The 16,402-nt window shown below is 36.6% G+C and overlaps 1 protein-coding gene across 1 annotated transcript in view; it reads left to right on the plus strand.

Moving 5' to 3' along the window:
* The window catches only part of LOC116504381 (sterol O-acyltransferase 2-like), a 36,939-nt gene extending 21,023 nt beyond the window's left edge, over positions 1-15,916 (plus strand). The window contains exon 13 of the mRNA XM_032211367.1: positions 15,851-15,916. Within this exon, the coding sequence (XP_032067258.1) occupies positions 15,851-15,901 (51 nt within the window). The 3' untranslated portion in view covers positions 15,902-15,916. The remainder of the gene's footprint in view (positions 1-15,850) is intronic.
* The last annotated feature ends 486 nt before the right edge of the window (positions 15,917-16,402 follow it).

The raw sequence follows: 16,402 nt of genomic DNA on the forward strand, positions 1-16,402 counted from the left end.
TTCTCATCGGAAATAGGTGCCACCTGCAAAACATCTTATACAGATGTTCTTTGTATGCTATTGACATTGTCATTTTATAATTTTGAGATCACAATTTCTGCCAATTCTCTAAGTCAATCCCATGTCCAAAGTTTTTCCCCCAAGCAATCATAGATTCTTTAACTTGTTCTTCTTCTAGCTTAACTTCTAATAAGTATAAGTATAATATTTATTGTCATTGTACTTCAATACAACGAAAGTAATAAGTATCCATATAGTTTTTTAAATTACCTTTTCATCAGTACCTATCAAAATTTTATCTAACTCAGTCATTTTATCATGGAAACCTTCAGATAAAGATAAAGATCTTTATCATATCTAAAATGTATTTGCGCTTATGAAAACCAATTCATCTTTATACCCTGCTGTTCCAGTTCTTGCATAGATTTAAGTTCGCCCTTTGCATTCAATATTTCACCATATCTGTTTGTTATTTTTTGTATGTTATTGGATATGAAAAGGCTTCAATAGTTCATATCCAGACTGGAATTTTTAAATAATGTTGCCTTTTAATCTTCTCTCAATTTAATAGCAAAGCCTCATGTATATAATGTCTTCTAAAATACCCCTGTGTTTTAGTTCCCTTGTACCATAGAAAACCGTGCCATCCCAACAACAAATCATGTCCTTCTACAGTCAATAATTTAGAATTTCTTAATGTTATCCATTCCTTAACCCACATCAAACTTGTTGCCTGATAATATAATTTCCACTTAGGTAGCCCAAATCCTCCTCTTATTCTAGCATCTTGTAACAATTTTAATTTTATTCTCGCTTTCTTTCCCTACCAAATATACTTCAACACTATTTTGTTTAAATCATCAAAATAATCTTTCCCTAGTCTAATTGAAATTGTCTGGAACAAATATAAAATCCTGGGTAGTATGTTCATTATGATTGTTGATATTATCCCTATTATTGATAGTTGTAAATTCCCCCATTTTGCCAAATCTGTCACAATTTGTTGTTTACATTTATGATAATTGTTCTGTTTAAGTTTACTACATCTTGCTGTCAAATATATCCCCAGATACTTGACCTTATTTGCGATTTGAATCTTCAAAGCTTTTGCCAATTCTTCCTTTTGTCTTAATAGCATGTTCTTTGTCAAAATCTTCATTTTATCTTTATTTATTTTGAAAACCTGCTACTTTTCCATATTTCTCTATTTTTTCTATCAATTTAGGTGCAGTTTCTAGTGGGTCCTCTAAAATGAAGACCAGGTAATCTGCAAATGCCTGCAATTTATATTCCTCCTTTTTAATTTTCATTCCTTTTATGTCTTTCTCTTCTCTGATGCTTCTATTTAGGACTTCTAATGTTAAGACGAACAACAGAGGTGATAGTGGACAACTTTGTCTCATCCCTTTGTTTATTTCAATAGAATCTGACAATTCTCCATTTATCATTATCTTTGCTGTTTGTTTATGGTATATAGTTTGTATGGCTTGGGTAAATTTCTTACCAAAGCCCATCTGTTCCAACTATATCAACATAGATTGCCAGTTCACATTGTCAAAGGTTTTCTGTGCATCTAAAAACATCAAAGCCATTTGTTTTTCAAGATGTGCCTCATAATATTCCAGAGTGTCCAGAATTATTCTCATATTATCTTTAATTTGTCTCTTTGGTAAAAACCCATTTTGATCAGGGCTGATAAAATTGTTTAAATATTTTTAAGTCGTTCTGCCAGTTGTGAAGCAAATATCTTATACTCTGAATTTAGTACAGAAATATGTCTATAGTTCTCAATTTGAAGTGGGTCGGCCTCCTCTTTTGGTACAAGTGTAATATATGCTTCTGACCACGATTTGGGTATCCTCATCTTTGACATAACAGCATTCATAACTTCTAGTAATGAAAGACACAATGATTCCTGCTATGTCTTATAAAATTCTACTGGCAATCTACCCGGGCCTGGAGTCTTTCCATTGTTTTGTTTTTTAAGTGTTTCAGTTAACTCCAACATCGTTATGTTGCCTTCTAGCATCATTTCAGTTTCTTTAGGTGTCTGGGGTAAATTCACTTTCTGAAAATACTGTTTGACTCCTCCCTCTTCTATGTTCTCTTTTTCATACAATTTTCCATAATAATCTTGTATAATTTTTTCTTCTGTTCATTTCCATAACAAATTTGCCCTTGATCATCTATTAGTTGCATTATTTTTCTTGATTCTCTCTCTTTTTGCAATTTGTATGCTAACCACTGCCTGGTTTGTTTGCATTTTCGAAGTAATTCTGTTTAGCACCTCTAATTTTTTGTCCTAATTTCTCCTTTTTCATTAACCCCATTTTATGTTTAATTGTGTCCATTTTTATTTTAATATGCTTTTTTTGTGAAGGTTTCTGTAACTCTTTTTCAAGTCTCATGTAATCATCATCTAATATTTTAAAGGCTTGTCCTTTTTTGTATTTCTTTTCCTTGTATAGTCTATTATCAAGCCTCCAGTGTAGGCCTTCATTGTATCCCAATTATTCTGCATATATGTGTCTTCTTTTCTGTTTTCTTTAAAGAAGAGTGCCAATTCTTTCTCCATTTTCTGTACAAAGTCCTTTTCTTTTAGTATAGTGTTGTTTAGCGTTCATCTAGACCTTCTCCTTTGTCCTTTCCATTTAATTATAGGGTCGTGCTCTGCCCATGTACTTGTTTCTATATCAACTTCTTGTATGTTACAGATCAAATCCATTGAAATCCATATCATATCTAATCTGCACCATGATAAATGTCTGTTTGAGTAAAAGGTATATTGTCTATTTGTGGGATTTCTTTCTCTCCATACATCTTTTAAGTATATTTAATCAGTCATTTTAAAATAGGATTTTGGAAGAATCTTTCTATTTAGTTTTGTTATTTTTTGTGTTTTATAGTCCATGTTCTGATCTACAATTCCATTAAAATCTCCCATCATACAAATATTAGCATAGTCCAATTCAATTATTTTTGTTTGTAATTTCCTATAGAATTCATCTTGATTGTCATTGAGAGCATAAATTGCTATTAAAAGTATTTTCTTATCATTGTCCATAATTTCCACCATCAAGATTCTTCCATCGTCATCTTTTAAATTTGTTCCGCTGGAATTGTATTTTTGATATAAAAAAACCACTCCTCTTTTCTTGCATCTTGGCAACGCAGTAAACATTTTCCCTAACTTAGACTGCACCAATATTTGTTCATGTTGCTTTTTAATATGTACATCTTGTAGGCAGATTATGTCCAATTTTAATTTCTCCCATTTATGAAATATTTTCCTTCTTTTAATAACTGAATTAAGTCCATTTATATTTATTGTAATCAATTTTTTCTCTTCCGTATTTATATTTTATAGGTAGGATTTATTGCTCTAGTAGATCTCAGTTCTTGTTGTTCTCTAAGTTCAATGCCACCTACTGCACCTTCTTATTTCTCAGTTGCAACTATACACTCCTTTTGGAATTCAAATGGTGGTTCTTCCTTTCCTGTCTCCTCATCTTTCCCTCTCAGATGTTCTGCATAGAATAGTTCCGCTTTCTCGATTGAATCTATTCTATATCTTTGTCCTTGCCAAACAAACATGATGGTATCAGCCATCTATAATTAACACCTTTTTAAAGTAAAATTTTGGTCAAAATTGGTATTCTCTTCTCATCTCTCTCACTCTTTTTGGTATTAGTTTCAAAACTACAATCTCCTTGCCTTTATATTCAAGTTTTTTGTCTCTTGCCTTCTGTAATATTTGTGTCTTAATTGCTTTCTTAGTAAATCTTATATGAACTTCTCTTGGGAGATTGTTTCTCGCTGCATATCTTGTATAGCAGTGGTTCCCAAAGTGGGCAATACCGTCCCCTGGGGGGGTGGGATGACTTAGGGGGGGCGCTAAGAGGCAAGGAGGGCGGCAGGGGGGCGCTAAGAGGCAAGGGGGCGGCAGGAGGGGCGCTAAGAGCCAAGGCGCAGCAGCAGGGGTCGGCGGGGGGGGCGCTAAGAGGGCGAGGAAAAAAATATTGTGTATTGTGTTGGCTGCAGAAGGCATCACCCCTAGGTTGGTAGCTTCCCCTTAGCTAATTCTCAGATGGAAAGGAGAAACTTGCCGAGCAGAAGATGGACTGTTTAAAGCCCATCAGCACAGGCAGAAGGACGAAATTACCCAAACAAACCTGGAAATAGCTGCGGGTTTCCCTTTAAGTAATGTCACCACCCTCCCCTCCAATCACCGCCTTTAATATAGGTATAGTTTATGTTTATATATATACATATATATATGTGTGTGTGTGTGTGTGTGTGTGTGTGTGTGTGTGTGTGTGTGTATGTATGTATGCATGCATGCATGCATGCATGCATGCATGCATATACATATACATATACATACACATACACACACACACACACACACACACACCTACACCTATAGTATAGATCAGGAGTCCCCAAACTTGGCAACTTTAAGACTTGTGGACTTCAACTCCCAGAATTCTCCAGCCAGCATAGCTGGGAGTTGAAGTCCACAGCTGTCTGGAGAATTCTGGGAGTTGAAGTCCACAAGTCTTAAAGTTGCCAAGTTTGAAGACCTCTAGTATAGGTTCTCCTTCTTGAGCAGGGGGCTGGACCAAAAGACCTCCAAGGTCCCTTCCAGCTCATTTATTCTAAAGCTTATAAAAGCTCCACTCAATGCTGGTCACGGGTGGATTTTCTTTTGGTAGGATTTATTTATTCATTTGCAAAGCCTTAAGCCAGATGTGAAAACACACATATTGTAAGTATTCTGATTTTCAGAGCAGAAATGGCAGAAGCAGAAAAATCAAAGAAGAAATGTAGACAATATAGTGTGGACTATCTGAAGTATGGATTTATACCAGCACCATCAAACCAACAGCTGCCACAGTACCTACTATGTGAAAAAGTATTTTCTAATGAGACAATGAAGCCTTCCAGACTGAATGAACATTTGAAGAAGGCACATCCTGACAAGGCAGACAAGAACCTAACTTTTTTTTCAATCACTTCGTGACAACTTGCAAAAGCGCCCAACTCTGTCACACATGTTTTACAATGCTTCCCAACAAAACACTGATGGTTTCCGTGCATCATACAACATTTCATTGCTGATTGCTAAGTCTGGAAAGCCACATACTATTGGTGAAGAACTCATCCTACCAGCCATAAGTGAGGTTATGAGTACTGTTTTGCATAAGTCACCACATGATATAATTAAGACAATTCCTCTCAATAACAATTCAGTGCAAAGATGCATAGATGAAATGGCTGGGAATATGGAAGATGTATTGTGCAGCATACTACGGACAACAGACTTTGCATTATAGCTGGATGAATCAACTTTGCCAGGCAATAAATCTTTGCTTCTTGCTTATGTGCGCTTTATTAAAGATGAAAGTTTGACTCAAGAGTTGTTATTTGTGAGGCAACTAAAAACAAATACTAAAGGGGAGTCAATATTTCATGTTGTTGAGCAGTTTTTCAAAGACAAGGAAATTCCACTTACCAACATATTAGCTTGTGCAACTGATGGAGCACCATCAATGACTGGTCGCTACCGTGGGTGCGTTGCTTACTTGAAAAAAACAGTGCCAAATGTCTTTACCATTCACTGTGTCATTCATCGCCAACATCTGGTTGCAAAAACCCTCAGTGATCACTTGCACAAGTCATTACACACTGTCATTACTGCAGTTAACAAAATTAAAGTACATGCTCTCAATGATCAACTATTCAGAGAGCTCTGTGTTGAGAATGATGAAGATTTTGATTGTTTGCTACTTCATACAGAAGTTCGTTGGTTATCAAAAGGCAACTGTGTGAGATGCTTTTACCACCTTTTTGACACTGTTGTGGAGTTTTTTGAAGACAAGAATGCTTTGCTCAGTGGTGAACTCAAAGAGATCAGGCATGATATTGCTTATTTATCAGAACTATTTGCAAAGTTCAAAGAAGTGAATTTGCAGTTGCAAGGAAATGAGGTCAATCTTATTAAGCCAAATCTGTCATCTCCACCTTTATTTCAAAGTTAACTCTATTCAAGCGCAATATAGGCAGTCGTGAGCTGTACCAATTTCTGAGCTTGTCTGAGAGAAGAGAAAGGTGGGGTACAAGATGATGATCTTCAAGTTTTTTGTGACCATTTGAACATGCTGCATAAAGATATGTCTGAGCGATATCAGGATCTTCTTTTGATGGAAATTCCAGATTGGGTGATAAATCCATTTTCAGATACTGAGGGAGATGGGGTAGTGGAGGAAGAACGCATAGAGCTGCAAAATGACATTGAGCTGAAGCCAAAGTTTAAGAAATCGTACCAAGAGTTTTGGTTACAGAAAGAAATTTCTGTGATATGCCCTTCTCTATCACCATCTCTACGGGACGGTTTAGGTCCAGATGGACCGTCCAGCAGGAGAGATATCGATGGAGATCTTGGAATTACAAGATCACACGTTGTATCATTACAAGGTCCGGTTCAAAATTTTTAATGTCAGTATAAATAATAATGGGGATAGCAGGCACCCTTGTCTAGTTCCTTTCCTGATAGGCACTTTTTCTGTCATGTCACCATTTACAATCACCTTTGCCGATTGTTCTTTGTAGATAGTTTTAACCATATTTATAAACCCCTCCCCAAAGTCCATCATTTGTAATTGTATTATCATAAATTGCCAATTCACATTGTCAAAAGCTTTCTGTGCATCCAAAAATAGCAATGCCATTTGCTTCCAGGTGTGCTCCATAATATTTTAAAGTGTTCAATATAATCTGCATATTGTCTCTAATCTGCCTCTTGAGTAAGAAACCATTTTGATCTGAATGGATGAATTCATTTAGCAGTCTCTTCAGTCTTTCTGCCATTATTGATGCAAAGATTTTATAATCCACGTTTCATTTATTTGCTGCAAGTCTGACTCTTCTTTGGGATAAGAGTTATATATGCCTCCGACCATGAGTTTGGTATTCTCACTTCTAATAGCAACTTATTAAATACTTTTAGCATTACATTGCTTAACACATCTTGTAATGTTTTATAGAACTCAGCTGGTAGTCCATCTGGCCTTGGTGTCTTCCCATTCTTTTATCTTTTAATTCCCTCTATCACTTCCATCATTGTTATTCTCTCTTCCAGTGCCTTTTTTAATTTTCCTGGAATTTTAGATGTTTCAGCTTTTTCTAGATATTGTTTTATCTTTTCTTCTAATATTGTCTCCCATTGATATATTTTTTTATAACAATGTTCCACTATTTTTTTCTTTTCCTCATTTTGGTAACATATATTTCCTTTTTGATCTATTAGTTGATTTATTAATTTTTTTCCTTCTCCTTGTTTATCTTACACGCCAACCATCGTTCTGGTTTATTTGCATTTTCAAAGGTTTTGTCTTATTTTATTTGCCACATCTTCATTTTCCATTATATCCAATTTGTGTTTTTGCAGGTCCATCAGGTTCTTAAACTTTTTGTTTTGTGGGTTTTTCTGTAATTCTATCTCCAACCTCTTATATTACTCTTCCATCTTCTTTCATGTTTGTCTATTCTGTTTATTCCTTTTCCTGAATATGTCATTACCAGTTCTCTAATATATGCTTTAATAATATCCCACACATTCTGCAGTGACGTATCCTCTTTTCTGTTTTCCTTAAAGAAGAAAGTTAGTTCTTTTTCCATGTACTGCAGAAACTTCTTTTCACTTAATAGGTTTTGATTTAATGTCTGTCTCATTCTTTTTCTCTGTCCTTTCCAAGTCATTGTTATTGGATTATGGTCTGTACTCGTTTCTATATCAATCTTATGTGTTTTAGCAATTACTCCTGTTGACATCCAGATCATGTCTATTCTTGACTATGACATATGCCTGTTTGAATAAAATGTATATTGTTTTTCTTTCAAGTGTCTTCTTATCCACACATCCTGTAAACTTAGTTCATCTATCATTGTAAAAAATGTCCTGGGGAAAGTTCTTAGTTTCTAATTCAGTTTTGCAGTTTTATAGTCCAGCTCATTATTTACAATGCGCATTAAAATCTCCTATTATACACATGTCTTCATATTCTATTATCTTTCTGTGTAGTTTTCTGTAAAATTCTTCTTGATTCTCATTTGGCACATATATTGCCACCAACAATATTTTTTTACAGTTCATTTTATTTCCACTATTAGTATTCTTCCCTCTTCATCCTCAAATATTAGCTTTGATTGTATTGTCTTTTTAATATATTGTACTACCCCTCTTTTATTTTTACAGGTAAGTGCCGTGTATAAGTTTCCAAATGTTGAATAATCCAAAAAAAATTATGTTGTTTTTTAATGTGTATTTCTTGCAGACATATAATATCTAGCTTTAATTTCTATAATTTGTTGAATGTTCTTTTCCTTTTTATTGCTGAATTTAATCCATGTATATTTATTGAAATAATTTTATCTCTTCTTCCATGTCTTACTTATTTGTAGGTTTAGTTGATCTAGTCACTGTTTTTTTATTAAAGTTTTTTTATTTTGAATTTTCAAAACAAACACTACACATAAAATCTTCCTTCTTTACATACTGTAGAAAGTGTATCAGTTGGTTACAAAAGACTTTCATGCATCTCTTCCACAGTGATCAAGCATAATTCATATTGACTCAGGTATTTTAACTCAGATATTTATACATGTTACCATCATCATACCTCCATTTTCATTTGACTATAGTTATTTAAACGTCCTTCATCATAAAATATACCAAGATTTAATACATAACCACATACTGGCATTTCATTTACTATTTCTAAAATTCTCCAATGACACTAAATCCTTATGGCCTATTCTAGCTAAACACCCATAATATTTAATAACAAAGTTTTCTATCCTTCTTTCCAAATCAATGTTTACAATTTACATCTCATTTCCTTATATTGTACCCATACATATATGTTGTGACTCAGCAGAAGTTTGCTATGAATTGAGTCGGGATGCAAGGTTAACAATGCAGCTGCGGCTCATTAGTGGTGTCCTCTGGTGATAAAAGGATGGATGGTGCCACGCCCTGGTTGCAGGAGTCAACGTTCATTCATTCGTTCATCATTCCTTGTTCATCGGTCATGGTTTGTTTGTGAGAGACACTTGGAGAAGTGATTTGCTTTCTGTAGCCCTGATTCAAAGAGACACTTGGAGAAGTGCTTTGCTTTCTTTTTTGGACACCTGGTTTTGCTGTAAGAGTTTTGTTTTGCATTCTGTTATCTTCTGGTCAGAGACTTTATTTATGTTTATTTTTGGGCTCGCAGCCAGTCTGAGCCGAGGACTGATAAAGTTCTTTCCTTTTAAGTTTGTCTGCCTATCGTCTGTTAATGAGTGAGGAAGGGGGAACAGAACAGATTGACTCCTGCCTGACGAGTCTCCATTGGATTAATTATGGAGCAATTAATTGCTGAAAATAGGCAAATGGCCCAACAAATCGCGGTGTTGGCGGATCAAATTATGCAGTTGCAGAGAGCTGCAAAAAAAAACCCAGCCAAGGAGGAAGTGCCCAGTAGCCATGCCAGATAAATATGATGGGAGTCCGGCCATGTTTGCCATATTTCTGGGACAATGCCAGCTGTTCCTGAGTTTGAGAGCAGAGGACTTTCCCACTGACCGGACGAATGTGGGATTCATTATCAGTTTGCTCTCAAGCACAGCTGCCCGTTGGGCTACCCCCTTGTTAACTCAGCCGAGCCCTTTGTTGGATGACTTCCAGGGCTTTTGTCAGTACTTCAAATGGATGTTTGAAGACCCTATCAAGAGGGAAACGTCAGCTAGAAGTCTGAAGTCACTGCAGCAGGGGAGTGGTTCATTGCAGGACTATTTCCCTAACAAGAAGAGCGGAAGGAAACATGGTGGCCACCGGATACCTAGGGAGTTCCAGCTCAAGGGGGCTATTCCTGCAGAGCTTTGGGACTCATGAAAAAGGCACCACAGGAAATGGGTGCGGGCCATCTTGTGGACAAGTCATTCCGACCGCATCCAGACCATCGGAACCCGGGGAAAGGGCCCTGAGGTGGGGGATAGTGTTGTGACTCAGCAGAAGTTTGCTGTGAGTTGAGTCGGGATGCAAGATTAACAATGCAGCTGGGGCTCGTTAGTGGCATCTTCTGGTGATAAAAGGACGGATAGTGCCACGCCCTGGTTGCAGGAGTCAACGTTCATTCATTCATTCATCATTCCTTGTTCATCGGTCGTGGTTTGTTTGTGAGAGACACTTGGAGAAGTGATTTGCTTTCTGTAGCCCTGATTCAAAGAGACACTTGGAGAAGTGCTTTGCTTTCTTTTTGGACACCTGGTTTTGCCGTAAGAGTTTTGTTTTGCATTCTGTTATCTTCTGGTCAGAGACTTTATTTATGTTTATTTTTGGGCTCGCAGCCAGTCTGAGCCGAGGACTGATAAAGTTCTTTCCTTTAAAGTTTGTCTGCCTGTTGTCTGTTAATGAGCGAGAAAGGGGGGACAGAACATATATATATATATACGTTATTATCATTATCCCTGCTTTATTTGACTATATCCTGCATCATATCATTTTCCCCCTAGTAATCAAGACTATACTGAATCTAACTTTATTTATTTATTATTTTTATTTTTATTTTTATTATTATTATTATTATTATTATTATTATTATTATTATTATTAACCCCTTTCATGGGTGCCATTCATATTCATATCCAGTTATTACTGATCATAACACTACACATTTTATACATTATTATAATTATCAATTATTTATTTAACTATATCTATTATCACTAAATTTTGCTAAGTTTAGCTAATTTTAAATTATACTCTTCCATCTATCAACCAGTATCTTTCCCATAACAAAACCATATCATATCTTCTGCCATTTGTGGAAACAGTCCTCTAATCATCTCCTTAATCAGCTTTCTATGGACTCCTCTTAGCAACTCTTTGCTTATAAGATCTCTCATATAATTTCGATGCCCTTCTTCTGTTTCCTTAATCTGCTTATCTTTGATTGTCAGTGGTATTATCAAAACTATTGCTAATAAGGTTTCTCTCCTTAAGTCCTTAAATTCTTTTATTTTTTCCTCTTCTGTATCTTCCCATCTGGGGTAAGTTTCCCCTCCATTTAATTCCTCTTTCAGTATTCCACTCTTTCCATTTTCAGAAACAAACCAATCACCATAAGTATCAGCAATTTTAATTTCTTTATATTCATTTTCCTCTTCGATCTTTTGGATTTTAACTGCCACTTTTTCCATTTGATGAATATCTTCAACTTCTCCGTCATATTTTACTGTTAGATGCACTAAGTAATCCAACTTCTTCTCTATCCTCTCATTTGTATTTGATAATTTCTGTATTTCTGAGAATATCTTTTGCAGATTTAAAACTTCTTTCTGGTGTTGAAATTGTGCCATGATTTCCAGCTGACAAACACTGCTACTCTAGCTTAGAAGGTTTTAGCAGAATTAAGCATCACAATTACATTTCACCTTTCTCTGGTTAAGAATCTACTTCAAAGGAACAGTCTGTGTGTTTTTCTTCTTCTTATCACTCTTTATAAACAAGCTGTGAGTCCTTGAAGTGCCAAGCCAGGATAATAAGTGAAAGAAGTATTTCATTTTCAATACACAAACATCTAGCTTCCGAGTGGCAGCGTTACAATGTTAGAATGTTACCACTTCTTTGTTTCTTTTGTATCTTTTTGCATTTCAAATTTTTAAAAATGGTCCAATTCTTAATGAGTTAGAAAAAACACCCACAGTAATGAAAGAGGAAAGTTTTAGTCCATAGATTACAGAGAATAGTCAAAGAAAAAAAATAGAAGAAGGAAACTTAATCCATTTGTTTTAAAAGGCTTGTATAAATTCCATCCGTAAAGATAGCATTTAAAAAGTAAGATAACCCACTGTTCAAAACCAAATTTAATTCCGCTGCTTATTTTTTCTGTTCTCCAATTTAAATTAATTTTAAGTTTTTTTATAGGCAGTCACTTTTAAAATAGTAAAAATTCCTCACCAGCTGAAAACACTTTCTCTTTCTGTATCCTTCTGTTTTGGAGCCGCCCTGACCTCATCAGCCATTTGGCTGGATTTTTTGTCACCAGCTTGAATAACTTCTCTTGGATCAATCAGGGACTTTGCGATGTCCCTGTGATCAGCAAGATGTAGTCTTCCTGTTCACCGTCTCTATGGGGTGGTTTAGGTCCGTTTAGACCACCCAGAGAAAACAGTGTTGACAGCGATCTCAGAGCATTGAAATCACATGTCGTGTCATCATGACTTCGCCTCCTCCCCTTCGATCTAGTCACTCTTATCTCCCTTTGCTCTTTCACCTCCTTTGCTCTTGCCCCTTCTCTTAGCGCTCTTTCTTCTTGTTCTTTACTTGACTCTCTTAATTCTTTCTCCTTCTCTTCTTGGAATTTAATTCCTCTTTCCTCTCTCACTCTTTCTTCTTCTTGTAATCCAAAATATTGTTCATAAAATAATTCTGCTTTCTCTATTGAATCCAATCTGTGTCTTTGCTCCTGGCAATTCACTAGTATCCCTTCTGGTACTAGTCATCCGAAGCTCACTCCTTTTTTAATCAAACATTTGGTCAAGAATTGATATTCTTTTCTTAGGTCTCTAACCTTTCTTGGTACTTGCTTCAACACTACTATCTCTCTGGATTTGTATTTTATCGTGGTATTTCTTGCGGCCTGCAAAATCTCTGTTCTTAATGTTTTCTTGGTGACTCTTACATGTACTTCTCTAGGCAGGTTGTTTCTCATAGCATACCTTGTATGTACCCTATATATTTCATTGATCCAATTTAACACCTTTACTCTCTTCTAATGTGTCTGCTAGTATCTCTTCAATCTTTTCAGCTAAATTGCTTTCTTCAATATTTTGAAATCTTAAGCAATTATCAGCCTTGTCCATTTCCCAGGATATATTTATCCTTTCCTGATTCTTATCCATTATTGTAAGTTTATAGTCCATCTCCTTCACTTTTTTCTCTGTTACTTATGCCTTCTCCATCTTCTGTAATCTTTGTTCACTTTTTCCAATCATCTCCTTAACCTCTTTTAATTCTTCTTCTTCTTTTTCCACTCTCTCATCTACCTTATTTATTCTTTCCTTAAGGTCTTCATGCATAGTTTGTGGCATACCTTTTACTTCAGTACTAGTTTTGTGTTGCTGCATTGTCATATTTGATTATTTTTGTTTCATAGGGCTGGAAGATGTTGTTGCTGATGATAAACATGCTGTTATTTTCTTCATCTTGCTCCTTATATTTAGCTTTGTAATCCAAATGGCAAGTAATCCAAATTTTGGGATCCTGGAGTCCACCCAAACCAACCAAATTTTGCCCCCAGGTGAATATTTCACCTATTCAAATTTAAATTCAAATTCAAATTCAAAAACTTTGGGTTCTTGTTACCCTATCTAAATGTGTTTTAAATCCACAAAAAATATTTCCCCACAACAAACAGAAAAATTGCAGCACAAAGAAAGTCAAGGAGAGAGAAAAAGAAAATAATAAGAGGAGGAGCCAATGTCACGATGATACGGACATGCGGTCTCGATGCTCTGAGACCGCAGCCGATACTTTTGCCACTGGGTGGTCCAATTGGACCTAAACCATCCCACAGAGACGGTGAACAGGAAGAATATGTCTTGCTGATATCAGGGACATCACAAAGTCCCTGATCGATGCAAGAGAAGTTCTTCAAGCCGGCGACAAAAAATCCAGCCAAGACTGATGAAGTTGGGGCGGCTCCAAAATGGAAGGATACGGAAAGAGAAAGTGTTTCCAGCTGGTGAGGAATTTTTACCATTTTAAAAAGAGACTGCCTATAAAAAATTTAAAATTATTTTAAATTGGAGAACAGAAGGAATAAGCAGTGGAATTAAATTTGGAATGGTTTTCGACAGTGGGTTATCTTATTTTTTAAATGCTATCTTCATGGATGGAATTTATGCAAGTCTTTTAAAACGAATGGATTAAGTTTTCTTCTATTTTTTTCTTTTATTATTCTTTGTAACCTATGGACTAAAATTCTCCTCTTTCATTACTGTGGGTGTTCTTCTGACTCTATCAAGAATCAGACTTTTTAAAACTTGAATTACAAAAAAGATACAAAAAGAAACAAAGAAAATTGCAACAATAACACTGCTACTCGGAGGCTGGAAGGTTTGTATATTGGAAATGAAACACTTTTGTTTTTCTCACTGGTTATCCTGGCTTGGCACTCCAAGGTCTTGCTGCTTATTTATAGAGAGTGATAAGAAGAAAAGTATACACATGTCCCTTTGAAGTGTACACAGAGGCGGGCGAAAGAAAGTCTCTTTCGCCCGCCTGAGCTGGCGGGCTGCCACAGACACAGAGGTGATGAAAGAAAGTTTCTTTCACCCGCCGGAGCTGGCGGGCTGCCCTCCCTGCCTCTCCTACCCCCTTCCCTCTCTTCACTCAAACTCTCTCTCTCTCTCTCTCAAACAAACAAACACACACACACACAGCCACACACACACAAAGTTGCACCAGGAGGATTAAGTTTGAATTCCTCCCCCTCCCTCCGACCCACACATACCTTTTCCAGCTGTTTCACAGAGGATTTCAACTCTGCTCTTTCCTGCCATCATGAAAAGAAAAAAAAATGTAAAAGGAAAAAGGCAAGAGCTGAGGTCAAGCTGGGCTAGTTGCTGACAGAGTCGCCATGGATGACTCTGCTTAACTCTTTTAAAAGGCCTCTAAAAAACGCCCTCTACAGGACGAGGCAGGAGAACGATGTGCCTCATCTACCTCAGGAATTTTTCGGCTTTTAACCCTTATTTAACTCTGCTCGAGTGATCATAAAGTCAGACTAGATGAGGCACATCGTTCTCCTGCCTCCTCCTATAGAGGGCATTTTTAGAGGCTTTTTTAAACAGTTAAGCACTAAGCAGAGTCATCCACTGTGACTCTGGCAGCAACTAGCTCAGCCTGACCTCAGTTCTTGCCTTTTTCCTTTTACATTTTTTTTCTTTTCATGATGACAGTGGTGAGGCTCTGCCTCCCCTGCCTCCCCTGACTGCACATCCCTGCTCCATTCCTCAACATCCCTACGAGATGGTTCCAATCCCCAGTGGGATCCCCGAAATGGTGGAGATATTGATCTTCTTTGGAGCCCCCAAAGAAGTGTTGTACCACTGCAATGCTGGCCATGCCTCTCCCGAATGTTGCAAAGTTCTTATTGTTTTATTTAAACTTCATTTCTTTTCATTTTACGTAGTCCTAATCAGGAAAAATAATACCAAAGCAAAGTCCATTGAGACCAGCAGATATGCCCAGCGTGTTGCCAACCATATATGTTGACTCTGATTGGGAATCCAGCATATTTTGGAGACACCAGGTTTTGTAATGTTTTATAGCAAGATTCTGTTTTACAGCATAGTGCTCACCTGCAGGGAATTAAAGCAAATTTTTCTTCCTTCACCTCATATCAGTAGCTGCAAAAGGTACTCTGTGACATGCAGTATTGAAAATTCTGAGTCTAAGAGCCTTTAATAAGCAACATCTTTCAAGTCTGGGCTACCTTGGGTTGCCTCCATGAGTTGAGTGGCCTGAGAAGCAAAACTGTCAGAGTCAGATTCTCCATCCCAGAATAGACTAGGCCTGCAATTCAAAGTCTCCCCAGTGCTGCCTTTAAAATTGCTGAAACTCTGGGAATGTTATTGTGCTGATGGGCTCCTGATTATGTTGGAACATTTATATGGCTGATCTTGCTGATCCAGATCTAATCACATGATTAGCTACAATTCTTGTATCATTTTGCCTCATGGCAGTTCTTTTCCTTCCAGCTGTTCTTTTTCTCTTGACATAGTCATTGTTTTCTTTTTTCAGAAGACCTTCTGGGGGCAGGTGACTCCACGTTCCTGGTCTTGCCACCCATAAGAAACTATTTCCAGCCTACCCTAGTCTTCTACTTTGCTTCCAGAATGATGTATGAGAAAGATACACATTACTCTGCTGTTGCAACAACAAGGATTCTCAGCACATCATGTGTCTCCTCAACTCCCTCATGGAAAGCTGTATTTGGAAATTCCTTACTGCTTATATTTCCTACTTTTAGATTTTCATTCAACATTTTATCTCCAGTAGTAAAGGAAGGGAATCTGAATTACAACCAGTAGTATTCCATTCAATGCCTATTGTATTGTGTGAATGATTTTTGAAACTATATTTGGAAATAAAAACAGATTATGCCAAATCAATCTTATTTCATTATTTGACAGTGACTAACTTAGTAGACCAGAAAAATTCTGTGGACATAATATACTTAGACTTCAGCAAGGCATTTTGACAAAGTAGACCATGATCTATTTCTTGGTAAACTAGAAAAATGTGGGATAAACAGCATCTCCACAAGTTGGATTTGGAACTGGCTGACATACT

The sequence above is a fragment of the Thamnophis elegans genome, chromosome 2 (genome assembly GCF_009769535.1).
Source record: "Thamnophis elegans isolate rThaEle1 chromosome 2, rThaEle1.pri, whole genome shotgun sequence".
In the NCBI taxonomy this organism is placed as follows: Eukaryota; Metazoa; Chordata; class Lepidosauria; order Squamata; family Colubridae; genus Thamnophis; species Thamnophis elegans.